A 13,002-nucleotide genomic window follows, 5' to 3' on the forward strand; every position below is an offset into this window, starting at 1 on the left:
CAAACTGTAGAAATGTCTACACCAGATTCTGAGCTTATTGATATCACTGTGAACAGGGACAGCTTCCACAGAAGGAACTGTGTTGTAAGTACTGTAAGTAATGGAGATCTGAATTGGGTACCTGTTACTTAATATGACTCTCTGAAGTCAGATTTTACTTTCTGGGCAGTTTTTTTGTTGCCACTGCTGTCAGCTACTGAAAACATGAAACTTAACATGTCAACCCACACAAGAAGAAAGCCCGTCTACCATTCCCTTCTCTCTCTACCCTGCTTCCTTCCAGGGCATGTATATAAGATAAGCACAAAACAGTTCCCTTAGCTGTAGTAACTTGTGACATAAAAATCAGGAAAACTCCCCTCACAACAAGATTTTCTCAGTGAAGTGTCCATCACCTTTTGTCCCTTGCATAGACTACTTTTTGGAGCAGATATAACACTTCTTTAAAATACTTCCTGTCCCTATCCACAAAGAAGAAAATTTGCTTTGTGAATTACCTAGGCTCCCTCCTGAAAGACAGGATGTGGTATAGGAGACTATTAAATCTTACAGAAGAGGTTGTTTTTTGCTCTGCATGTTTTCCATTCACCACTACTTACATTCAGAGTAGGTCTGTACCTATGCCTGCATGCAGTTGTGTAAGGCTGATGAGTAGTTACTTATCTGTCTCCAGCACTTCTTTGGAATCAAGTCAACAACATCCGCTCCTTCCCACAGGGAATAATGCACACAGTCTTACACCTGGCAACAAACTGAATTAATTCATTTCTAATAATGATGGGCTTTCACTAGATCTCCTTCATAATTCTTAATCAGGCATTTGTATATGGTTATACAAGCAATGGATGCAGTTGCTTTGCCCTGACCCTGGTGGCTCATCGCCAGCAACCTGTAGGCCAGGCAAGCTGGGAAAGCCTTAAATGTTATGAAGTGCCATGAAAAGAAGGGAAATGCGAGCTGTGAACATTTTTTTATGAGGTGTGTACAATTTTGTGCACTTTTAACACACAAATGTTAGTGTAGAACCCAAACTTCACTTTCCACACCTTCTTGCTCTACCAAGGGTGGGATGCAGATCATGACAGCAGTCACCTCACTTGTTCAATTTCCACAGCTCCACATTTCCCATAACTCAGGTTATGTGGCTGAGATCCTCCTGCATCATGCAAGCTCATTTGGGTTACTAGCATGATCTTGTTGATGTTATTGCTTCTACAATCAACCCTGAAGCATAACGTGATGATTGTTTACCCAACTCACATTCACAGAGCATTTGTTCCAGTAGGCTTGAAAATGACGGGATGAGGCAGGCTAGGTTTTCCTGCTCAGTAGGCTTTTGCTTCAATCCAATTAAAAACATCCAGCAATTCAATGAAGTTCCTTGCAAACTGCACTTGTCCCATGCTTTAAATAAGCTCTGAATGCAGATGGCCTAGTATTTTTTTTTTTTAATGCATTCCCCAGATGGAAAGGATTCCTCAGATATTTCTTTGTGATACTATACTGAAGCCACTGAACCAGAAAGTTGAGCTTCTTCTGAACTATCTTGGCTTTGTTGTTATTGTTAATGGCTTTTTTCCTCATCTGAAAGCTAACAAGGAAAGCCACTCTTGGTTCTTTGACATGCAGAGAAGTGACAGTACAGCTCACAGGAAACAGGCAGCTCTGGTCACCACGGCCTGAAATTGGGTCAGGGATGCCAGCTTATGGGTATACTTAAGGAATATGCAAGTAATATCTGGGATTCAGATGCTGAGGACAAGACCACTGTTTAACCAAAAGGCAGAACTCAGGTATTTCACCTTTAGCACCCAGAGAGAAGTCAGCATTCTCACAACTAAGACATATTTTCTGTACAATTTTTTTAAAAGGCTTCATTTCCAGGAAAAGTTTTCAGGAGATTTATGTGAGTGGCCAAGCCACATTCCGCACTACCTTACAATCTTAATCCAAAGGCAAGCCACTGTTGGATGATGGCCACCCCAGTGCACTGTGTTGATACTTGTGGGAGAACAGATACTGATGGAAAGCCAATCCACCTCCAAACAGTGGTAACACTGCTGGAGAAATTCACTGGGAAACACTACATAATCTGTTATACTTGTTAACTCCCTCTCTGATGGGATGAAAAAAGACCTTTTGCCTGCCAAAAGTCACTCCCGGGGAACTGCAGCAGAGCATGACACACACAAAAAGCCTATGAGTATGTCAGGAAGGCTCCTGCCATCAAATACGTGCTAAAGGATCCTCTGGACCAGCTAGCTATCACACCATCAGCTCCCAAATTCATCCTTTCTCAGTAACTGTTGCTGAATGCTTCAGAAAATGCCTGCACTCATCTCCAAAAGCAGAGTGCCCTAAAGCTGCACAGCTGAGTACAAATTCCTTCAGGGTTGTAACAACAAGTTAAGGGATATGAAGCAATTACTTTTATATCCATACAAATGAAACTCCTCCAATGCAATTAAGTATGCCTTATCATCTACTGTTGAATTTGCAGAAAACATATGCTGTACACTCTCTCCTCCCTTAGCTTTTCCACAATTTTAATCAATTTGCTTTAGTTAATGTAATAGAACCTACCTGTTCTAGAGAAATAACATATGGCTGCAAATTATCTGAATACTTTTAAATGTCTTTTTTCATTTTAAATATAATTTCATTTGAGACTTTGCAGCTTTCATTTCTATTAATAAATTATCATATCTTCTTTGTAACTGATGAGCTAGTGTGTCATGTAATTTTTTCCTCTAAATAGACCAAGACTTTGATCTAATGCAAGCCCTTGCTGGGAGTAGAGAGACTTTCTGTCTAATTTAGTTACGAAAAATATTCAATTAAACTTGGGAGTTTAATTCATTTAGTTATGAAAATTAAATGAACTTAATAAGGTACATTTGATTTGCCTCAGGAAAAAAAAATAAAAAGAAGGAAGAGAAAAATCTCTGAAAGGGGAACAAATAAGAAAGTAGATCAAAAGTAACTTTTTCTGCTCATGTTGACTAACATGAGGAGCCTGAGCTCTGTTTTGTGTGCCTATATAAAACATACCTACAACTTATATCCAGAAGCCGCATGAATATCTGCTATTGATGCCCTAGACATCTCTTACGTAAGAAAAATCTGTGTAGTGCATAATCAAGTCCAACCCCAGTCAAGGGAAGATCTGACTGCTGACACCAGAAGACACGAACATAAATTCATTTTCATTTGGGGAGAAAGAAATATATTGGATTTTTTCTTAAAATCAGAACAAAGTTTCATGGAACTCACTTACAGAAGCCTCCTTCGAGTTTTGCAGTTGTTACTTACCATTTTTGCAGATAGGACAACACTGATCAGGCTCATACACTGGATCCACACACTCAGTCTGCGGACAAGCTGAGACAGTGCACAGCACTTCACCATTGGCTTCACAGTGACACTTCTCACATGGAGAAACCTGAAACACAAATCCAGCCATCTTTTAACTCTTTAACTTAATGCTCTCCTGAAGTGTGCAAAGCCTGCCTTCCCATCCATAGTGTTCTTTCCTTCATCTCTTTTTTTCTTCCCCCTTTAAAAAAATGCTTTTAGTAATCTTAATAATGCAGAGTGAAGCAGGGACCCTGCAAATTTACAGATCCATGGTAGAAAAAAAGCATGAGTCCTCCTCTGAACCTGTGCTTCAAATGGGAAAATTAATGGGATCTTGGGAACAAGAACACTTCAGAATTTTAACATAAATAAAGCAAAAATTTCCCTACCACATTTCTAATGAATCTCCAGCAAATTAAGTTCATGATTTAGATGAAATCTGGTTTATTTCTATTAGAGTTTCAAAAAGCAATTTAGCAAAAATTGTTATATTTAAAAAAGAAAAATATTGCTAAATGAAAAATGAAGCTTTCTTTAATGGAAATCCTTATTGCAATTTTTACAGATTTGAAAGCTTTTTGGTAGTAGGAAGTTGCATTTTATTGAAAATTATAATTTTCAAAGAGAAGTCAGAAAGAAAACTTCCTTTGAATTCAGGTATTTCCCACAGGTTAATTGTTCCTTCTGAAAAGAAATTGCAGTTCAAAGAAAGCAGTGAAGTAAGACACAGTTCACCCATTTTACTTACTGAAATACTACAGGTTTTGAAGAACTTGAATTGCTTGAATGACCTATTTCAATGAAATCAGCATCAAGGTCCTATTTAGGAAAAAAATGGACTTTCGAATGTCTGCATTTATCACATGTACAATTTAAGCTGTCCTTTTCAGTGTTTCTAACTATGTGCTGCACAATGCATTGCTGATGTACTCGTATGACACAAGGACCTGGAGGCAGAGGGAAGCAAGGGTGCTAAAAAGCAACAAACAGCGTACTGTAAATCTCATTTCTGTACTTCAAAAAAATACATTGACATCCACACTCAGAGTGCAGCATGAAAATCTAGGTGAATGTTATTACTAATGATCCTTTAAATCCGTATTCTATACAGATTCTAGGTTTACTTAGGGATTAAGTCATTTTTTTACAGACCCTTTTTCAGTTCAGATTCCAGCTGGTGTCAAACTACCACCTGTTGCATTTCTCCAAGAAAAGCAGAATAACCTCAAAATCTAAAACAAATTATTTTTGTGATGAATCATCCAGACATCTAACTTGCAGATCACCTAGTTTCTTCTCCCTACTTCTTAGGAAACCCATCAGCTTTTTTCCTCAAATCTATTCCACACTTGCTTGACTCTTTCACATCCTTCTCACTTCTGAAGTTCAAACGTGATGATGCTTACACAGCACCATCTCCAACTAAATGCTCATCCATGCTTGGCCACTTCTCTTGCCACCTGCCAGGGCTGTTATTTGCTTATGCACTCACGTATCTTTCCACGCTGTCTCCTCTACTTAGAAAGCCTAAGTAGACTATCTTGCTGTGTTGTTTTCTGCTTTTATTACTAGTATTTATTTCAGGCTCCTATTGCCAGATACTCACTTAGAGTTTTCTTTTTGCTTTACACTCTGCCCAGGATAACACCACACCATACATTTATAAAGTGCTATAAGGAGGCTGGTGGCTCAGTACTACAATTTTTATTGCTGGGTTTGGGACAAAAACTTTGTCCTGTAATCATTTATAAACTGCCACATTCACTTCCAGAGATGGGCTGTCAGTGAATAAGGAGGTTTCTGATCCAGTGCTCAGAGTCAAGAGGCTCAGGTATTCCAAGCAATCATTTGAACAGCATGTAAAATTTTGAGTGTCAGCAAACCTGATCCTCTAACTATCTGCAAATAAATAGTGAGAATCCTTTCCTCTACGGTCACATCCAGAAGCAATACTTACCAAGTCACGAAAACATGCTTTCTGGAGAGGACTTTTTTTTAATGAATGCTACTTGATGAACACTATTAGAACTCCATTCCAAGGATCAGGCTCAACAAGGCAAACCTACAGCTTTCAATCTGTTTCAAAATTTTTTGCAAAGATGCAAATTTGCCAATGATGAGAAAGATGCAAATTTGCCAGTGATCACAGTTCAATGAGTAACACAGTAACTACAATAACAGATACTGCCTCTCCCAGGACTCCAGTTAATAGCCGTGCCATTCAATATTAGAAATTATGCAAAAACTAGAGTATCTGATGGTAATCAGGAAACAAGACAGTACACAGATGTTACTCCTAAAATCTCTCATCTGTAAAATTTAAAAATATTCTAATTAAGTATGTTGTTTACTGGAATTCCAAATTTGACAGAAGCCTGAAATTCTAATTAAGTAGGTTGTTTACTAGAATCCTAAATTTGACACTAGCCTAAATTCCTAGGACAAGGAAGTATTTAATGAAGCATTGAAAATACTATTGAACAAGGAACACAATTGATCTAATATTTATTTAATAATAAATATTCAGAAGAATGCATTTCCATTCTGTACAGCACACACATTTGAAACATATTTTGCATGAATGAAATTCACTGTTACTGTGATACTGCAGCCATGAATACCCTTCCTATGTAACAGATCATGGGATTTCAGAGGAATAACTACCGTACGCCTTTAAGAAGTAGTCATCTGTATAACCCACCGATGTGAGTAATGGTAGCAGAGTCAAGGAAGATTTCCTTGTGCTTGTTTCTACAAAGCTCTTTTCAAGCATGTAAGTGACCCACAGTGGATGCTAAAATGGTATTAGTGTCAACATTTATCTGCTCATGTTTGGCTAAATTGTAGTGCATTACTTTTTATATATCTTCAAGATGTAGGAAAAACTGTAGAAAACCTTACTTCTTTCCACATTTTAATGACAGCTTAGTATTTGGAGACATAATCATCACTAGAGAAAGAGAGACAGACAATAGGACAGTGTGTATATATAACAATAGCTAAATAAATCAAAACGGGAAAACACATTTGGTCCTTCATTTCCTCTCCTCTACTGCTATAATGTAAGCACATTACCTACAGTGCAGTTCCTAGTGGCAGCCAATGCAATGAGCATCCCACTTGTTCATTTGGGAAACGACCAGCCCTGGCGGCACTCAACACTTAGCACAGCTGACATAACTAGGCTGGACTGGAAATAATACGGCCTATCAACCTCTCTCTGAAGACTAATGATAACAAATCTCTGTGGTCTACAAATGAAGCTATTAACTCTACAGCAAGAGTAGTTCTGCCTATGCAAAAACTGTGGGAAGACAATGAGAGGCACAGAAGTCTGAAGTATTCACCAGTGAGCCATAAAACCTGCAGAAAATATAATACAGACGGCAAAAAAACTTTAGATTTTTTTAAAGGAGAGTTTATGAGCAGATGTATAAATGGAATTGAAGATGCTGTAGAAAAGCAAACACACCATTGTGTAAACACATAGCTTTCCCACTAGTGAGGCAAGAAGTAAACTGTAGTTTAGTAGGAGTACTAGGTTTACCTGGCAACTTAGTGTAAATTGTCATAATGAAGAAGCAAAAATCATTTGCACTCACTGATGTTCTTGTCCAAAGTAATTTGAGCTTTCTCTTCCCCCTTTCCACATGCCTAACTTTAATTCAAAACCAAACTAAACCAAATACAAACCAAGAGAAGCCCTATATTAAAAGTGTATATATAACCTACATTTGGTTCCTTGAGCCTTGAAAACATCAGAGTTCAAAAAAGAATTAAAAAAAATCAATCATAATGCCAAACTCATTTGCTATCATGTTGGAATTGTTATTAATATTTCCTTGACACTTACACAACTCAGGAGAATGTGAGTGGGGTTGGGCTGACAAGGGTAAACATATGAGCCTTGTTCATACTTCTCTATGCATTCAAAATACCACAGATGTTTCAAAATCCACTTGGGTTTGTTGACTTCCAGATTTTCAAGCTATTAAAAAATAAATACAAATTTGGTAGGAGAAAAATTCTAAACAAAACACATGAACCAACGACTTTCAAAAAAGGTAGGTCTTTCCTAAGCCATATTACACTGTGGTCCTTATAAGGCTATTACATTCTAAGTAAGCCTGCATTTTGAAGTCTTACTGTAAGACTGAAAGATATCTACTGGAGCATGTACTCAGCAATCTCCTGCTCCAATGCAGGATTTTATCCTTATTGCATTTCACCAACTAAGGCTTCTGCTACCAGTTGCACTCTTGCAGATGTTGTGATCCCTCTGCCATTCAGCTTCACAATACCCAAAAAAGAGTAGAGAGGTGCTAATGGAAACAGCTTTATGAGATCTCATCCTTCCCCCAAACCTGTGTTGTATTTCACACTGACATTCATGTCATTTTTTAAAAAAGAAAAATGCATGCATACACACAAACAAGCTAAGCCTGCAGGAAGGACTGTGAATCAAAGAAGAAATGCACCAAACATTGGATTCCCTGCCACCTTCAGTTTCTGAGTTAGCACTGGCTCCAGACAAGGCAATTTTATGCCTAGACAAAACATGTATGAATTTTATATAAGCAAAGCCACCAACTTGCATGCCTATTCACATATCTATGCATAAATGTTTGTACAGATAGTGTCACTGAAAAATTAGATGGTCATGTTTTTCTTTCTTCAGTTATGTCTGGTACAGACAGTAGGTGTAGGTGCAGACACAGAAAAATCAGATCACTACCCATTTATCACTCTTTCCTTGACCTTAATCAAGAGAAAGCATATTAGCAACTTCTCTAAGACCATCAACTTTAAACTTGTAAAATGGCCTTTGAAACCATGTGCAATTATTTGCATTTACAACTGCTTCCACTGAGCAGCAGCAATCTGACTACATCTGCACCTCATCTCAACAAACATTTCCACTGATTGCAGTGGCATGAGCAAACAGCTACATTTAAAGTTCTGTGCTCAAAATATTGAAACCAATGTTGAAGTCCAACTAAAAACCTTTGTCCTCTCATGTCAAAATAAACAGGCTGCAGTTCTGCTGCTTAAATGCATTGGTAACTTCCCTTGTGCACCCTAAGCAGGATCACTTCTCACTCATGTTTCCAAAGCTGACTAACACAAAGCAGTAAGAGAACCAGTTTCATTACAAGAAGGCATCAACACAAGGAATAAAGGCTGAACAGAGTTTAAAAAAAAAGAGCTGAAAGCCAAAGCCATTTTAGAACATTTCTGGATGTATCACCACTGTTCCTTTTCTTAAAGGCTGCCAGCCATGTTCAAAAATACAGGGAGCACTATGGTTTTCTCCTCTCACTACACAGTTAACACAATAAGGTATTTTAGGCTTGTTTCAGTCATTGGTATTACATCACTATATAAAGACAAAGAAATGGAACTCATTAGAAGAGTGAGGGAAGCCTTTAAAACTTTGATACAGAGACCTACAGAGATTGTGTGCAAAACTATCTCTGTTTTGGTCACCCCTCGGAATTAACTTCTATGAAAAAGAAGGATCTCGCAATCTATCTCCAAAAAGGTCACACTGAATAGCCACTATTCAAAGTACCTTTTCCCTCTTAAAATAGAAAGCTGCCTCCCTGAAGCTGAATGCAATCCTTGAGGGTGACATGGAAAAAGGGAGGATGACATGATGCTTTCTGCCATGCTTTGAAAAATCACTGATGATCACAAAATGCTGCCTTAAGAAAACAAGGGGAAATGCAGTCATCTATTCTGGAGAGAGTAACTCTGCTCCTTTATTTATGTGTTTATTTTTCACAAAGTTGAAGAATGTGAAAAGACATCACGAATCCAAGTTAATTTTCCAAGAACACACAAACACCTCAGAGTGCAGAGGTGGCAACCTATTTACAGCCTTCACAAATACATTTAACTTTTCTCCATCCTGAGGTGGCTCAAGATGCCAGAACCCTGAACTGGATTTTGTACTTCCCTCAACATATTCAGCTTAAAAATCTCAAGTGTGTTCTGAAATGGGTTTTGAATCAGCCCTGCATCTAACAGTCATTCACAAGCAAATTCTTAGAGAATCTGTTCCCAGATCTCAGCCACAATAAAATACTAAATGTAAAAAGGCAAGGTAAGCCACCGGGGAATTGACTTCATCTCCAAAACTTTTCAGTGCACTGTAGTAAGTTCCTTTTTCAATGATAATGACCTTGCACAGTAGTGCTAAAAACACCTTACTCCAAAAGGAATTCCCTAAACATAAAGATTTTCAAGTCCATTGTGTAGGTATCACTGTAATTCAGGGTGTAAATGATGCTCTTATTAAAAAGAAGTCATTCTCAGAAAGCAAACATTACACAACCTTGGCAGCATAGTTTATATAGCAAAAGAGGAAAAGAGAAATTACTGTTAGGAAAAAGGTATCATCACACATTGACTACTAGAAACAGAATTCAGCCCACAACCCCCTGTTTGATTCCTCTAAGGTGGAAGTTTCACAGTTAACAGTTAAATAAGGAAGTAAAGGCAATGCCAGAAGTGCTTATTAAAACCACATCACCACCCAAGCAGCATCCTTTCAAGTAGCATTTTTTTTACCTTAAATACCAAAGGAATTAATACAAATCAGCCCCTTCATTTAAAAAGGTTACAGTATCACAGAGGAAGAAAGGTCATGTTTAAGGGGAATATTTTACAACACTGCAAAAGTAGTATTATCAAAGAAATGAGAAAGGGAGAGGGAGACCTAGAACACCCTCTGAGAAAACACTGGAAGAATGCAATGCCCCTATAAATGATAGAAGGGACCACAAGATGACTTTTGGCTTCAGCTCTTACCATGAACTCCTCTAGGGTCTGGTAGGTTTTCCCTCGAAACTCACAGTAGTTCTTCCTCTCCTTGCACTGTGGGCAGCACTGAGTGGTGTCCACATGGATGCACCGAGGGTGGAGCCTGGGGCACTCAGGCTGTATGCACAGTGGGCCCTCTTCAGTGCAGAGGCAGGGGCAGGCAGAGGGACCCGGTGCAAACTTCTCCCCAATGGCATAGACGAAGCCGCTTTCATCCACGCATCCTTTCCCACGGTAGTCCGGATAGGCATACTCCTCTGGAGGCTCAGGAGTGATGCTTGGCACAGCTTCTGGGAGAGATGAATCTTCGGTTACCTGAGGTTCCTCAGGAGCGGCATCCCTTTGCTCTTGCACTTGAATGCTCCCAGATTTACTGCTTGTCCTCTGGCTGTTCCAAGTCTGCTTTTGCTTAGTCCAAGACTCCTTGTTTGAGTAGTTCCTGTTTCCTTTGCTCTTCCAGTCCCTGCTGCCCTCCTCTCTCCCACTCCTGCCGATCTCATTCATTTTCCCCGGGCCTGTCTGGCTGTCTCTTGTCGATGTGTGATCCCTCTTTTCCTGGCTCGCCTTTATGTCCTGTTTGTCTTGAGCCCTGGCCAGTTTTTGTACAGGTATAGTGGAGCTACAGAGGGCAACCATGAGGCAGCAAGTTACGAGAAGAGAACTAGAGAGAGCTCCAATTGCCATTGCAGTAGAGCTAGGCATCACCTACTGCATCCCACAGGGGACACTGCATTCACATCAGAGGGAAGCACTGCACAGATCCACAGTCCCTAGGAAGAGAAGGATTAGGAACACTTCAGCTTCTGCACTTTGCCCTCCCGCTCTTCCGCACCCAGCCTTCACTGATGCAACATCTCAAACAATATGAAACCTGTCTCGGTAGTTTATGCAAAAGGCAAACAACATCCTGGTGCTGCATTCCTTCTCCTCCCCTGCTCTGCCAAGTCTTATAAACAGCAGAGCTCTGGACATGAACTGGGCATCTTTGGCTCCGTGAGAACAACACACAGAACTCCAGGGAGTTAGGATTTGCAAAGCCAGGTGCATGCAAAAAACAGAACGTCTGGAGGTTTTTTTGCCTTTCAGATGACAACACGTGAAAAGGATGGATGCTGAATTAAATGAAGCTCCCCAAAACACAGCTGAGTCAAGAACTGAAATCAGCCAATTGAGTCCCATTCGCTGAGTGCATGCACAATGATTTTTACTAACCTCTTATTCAGTTTGAAGTGTGCTGCTGTTGTTCTTTTTTTTTTCCTAATATGCCTACCAGTCAGTGCATTTATTACAAATACAACTAAACACAAGAATTTTAAAACAGGTAGAGACAAACTACCTGTCTTCTGAACTACCTACAGAAGCACACACCATCTCTTTCTCCCCATGTTTTAAAGGCAAAACAGAGTTTCTGCAGCAGCGGCTCATTTAACCCACGTCTTTCAGGAGTTCAGCAGCACTCCCAGCTCGTCTCCTTAAAACCCTGCACTCTCAGTGAAAAAGAAAAAGCAAAACAACCCCAAATACATACACTACTCCGGCCACGGTAAGAAAAGGCGCTACAGCCTCCTGGCACGGCCCCACCTCCGAGGTTTTGCTTCTCAAAGCTATTTAAAAGCCTCCCTCCTCTGCCTGCCCGCCCTCCCGCCTCCCCGGCCCTCACCGGCCGCGGCGGCCGTACCGCGGACAGCGCCAGCACCGCGGACAGCGCTCTCCGGCAGCGCGGCCGCCTCGCCACCCGCTCAAACTTTCCGGCGGGTCAGGCGTCGCCTCCCGGTGTGTTTAGCGGGGAGCCGGGGCCAGCCCCTTCCCCAAGTCGGCAAGCCTCCCCCGTGCCCCGGCACGGCCAGGCGTATCCTTACCTGCGCTGAAGCCGGGCTCAGCCCCGCCGGCGGCTGGAAGCGGCGAGCCTCGCCCCGCGCCCGGCTCCCATGGCGGGACCGCAGGCGGGCGGGCGGCCGGCGTCGCCTCCTCGCTGCCCGCCCGCCGTCTCCGCGGAGCTGCAAAGCCTGCAGCGCAGCGCGGCGGCCAGCCTCGATCCGGCCCCGCCGCCCCGGAGGCGGGCTCCGCCGCCGACCCCGGCTCTTTCACATGGCGACCGTGCACCCCCGTCCCCGGGGGCGGCGGCCACGGTGCAGGACGGGGCGCCCCTTCCCTTCCTCCCTCTCTCCCTCCCGGGCGCAAGGCTCTGCACGGGGAGGGGACTCTCCGGGGGTGTCAGCGCCCCTGCTGCCCCTCCCCGCCGGCGTGCGGGAGTGGGGGGGCAAAGCCACTCGTCCCGCACAGCCTCATGGTGGGCACTCTGCGCAGGAAGAGAGAGCGAGCTGGGTATAAGGAGGGCATGCAGGGGGGCGCGGGCTCGTTTGGGGTTCGCCCCGTACTACCGGCTCTGGAAACTTTTGCGGGTGTATGGACGACGTGAGACGTGAGCTTTCGCAGTCTGCCCGCGCAAAAGCCTGTGGGGACGGGAGCTGTCTGGGCTGTGTAAGGCGCACGCTCGGCCGCCAAGGCTGCCTCTGCTGGAGCGGGGCGCGGGGCACCAGCCGCACGCACCTGCGGGCGCAGCCGCTACCCTCCCCGCATCGTAGAGCCTCAGCATCGCTTAATCAGGGCAGCGCAGGCTGTGCCCATCTCTGTCCACGCTGCAGCACCGGATCACTAGGCTTTAACTCCCTCTTGCCAGCCTTTTCTTGCAGTGAAGTGATGCATGATTTACTCGTTGAAATATCTGTTCATGCTTTTGAATGGGCAATGGACACTCTTGTACTTAAATAGAATTGCATTTTCCTCCTTCATAGTTCTTGATAGAGGAAATGGGCAGAG

The 13,002-nt window shown here is 42.3% G+C and overlaps 1 protein-coding gene across 2 annotated transcripts in view; it reads right to left on the reverse strand.

The window, feature by feature from the left end:
- VWC2 (von Willebrand factor C domain containing 2) overlaps positions 1-12,349 on the reverse strand; it is a 60,653-nt gene extending 48,304 nt beyond the window's left edge. Inside the window, exons 1-3 of one of the 2 annotated variants that reach the window (XM_054059369.1) lie at positions 11,395-11,565; positions 10,171-10,952; positions 3,313-3,442 (exon numbers count right to left, since the gene is read on the reverse strand). In XM_054059369.1, coding sequence (XP_053915344.1) covers positions 3,313-3,442; positions 10,171-10,884 — 844 coding nt within the window. In that variant the 5' untranslated portion in view covers positions 10,885-10,952; positions 11,395-11,565. Of the gene's footprint in view, positions 1-3,312; positions 3,443-10,170; positions 10,953-11,394; positions 11,566-12,041 lie in introns of those variants that run through there. The other variant, XM_054059368.1, reaches the window with a different exon arrangement.
- Between the last annotated feature and the right edge of the window lie 653 nt (positions 12,350-13,002).

The sequence above is a fragment of the Cuculus canorus genome, chromosome 2 (assembly GCF_017976375.1).
Source record: "Cuculus canorus isolate bCucCan1 chromosome 2, bCucCan1.pri, whole genome shotgun sequence".
In the NCBI taxonomy this organism is placed as follows: Eukaryota; Metazoa; Chordata; class Aves; order Cuculiformes; family Cuculidae; genus Cuculus; species Cuculus canorus.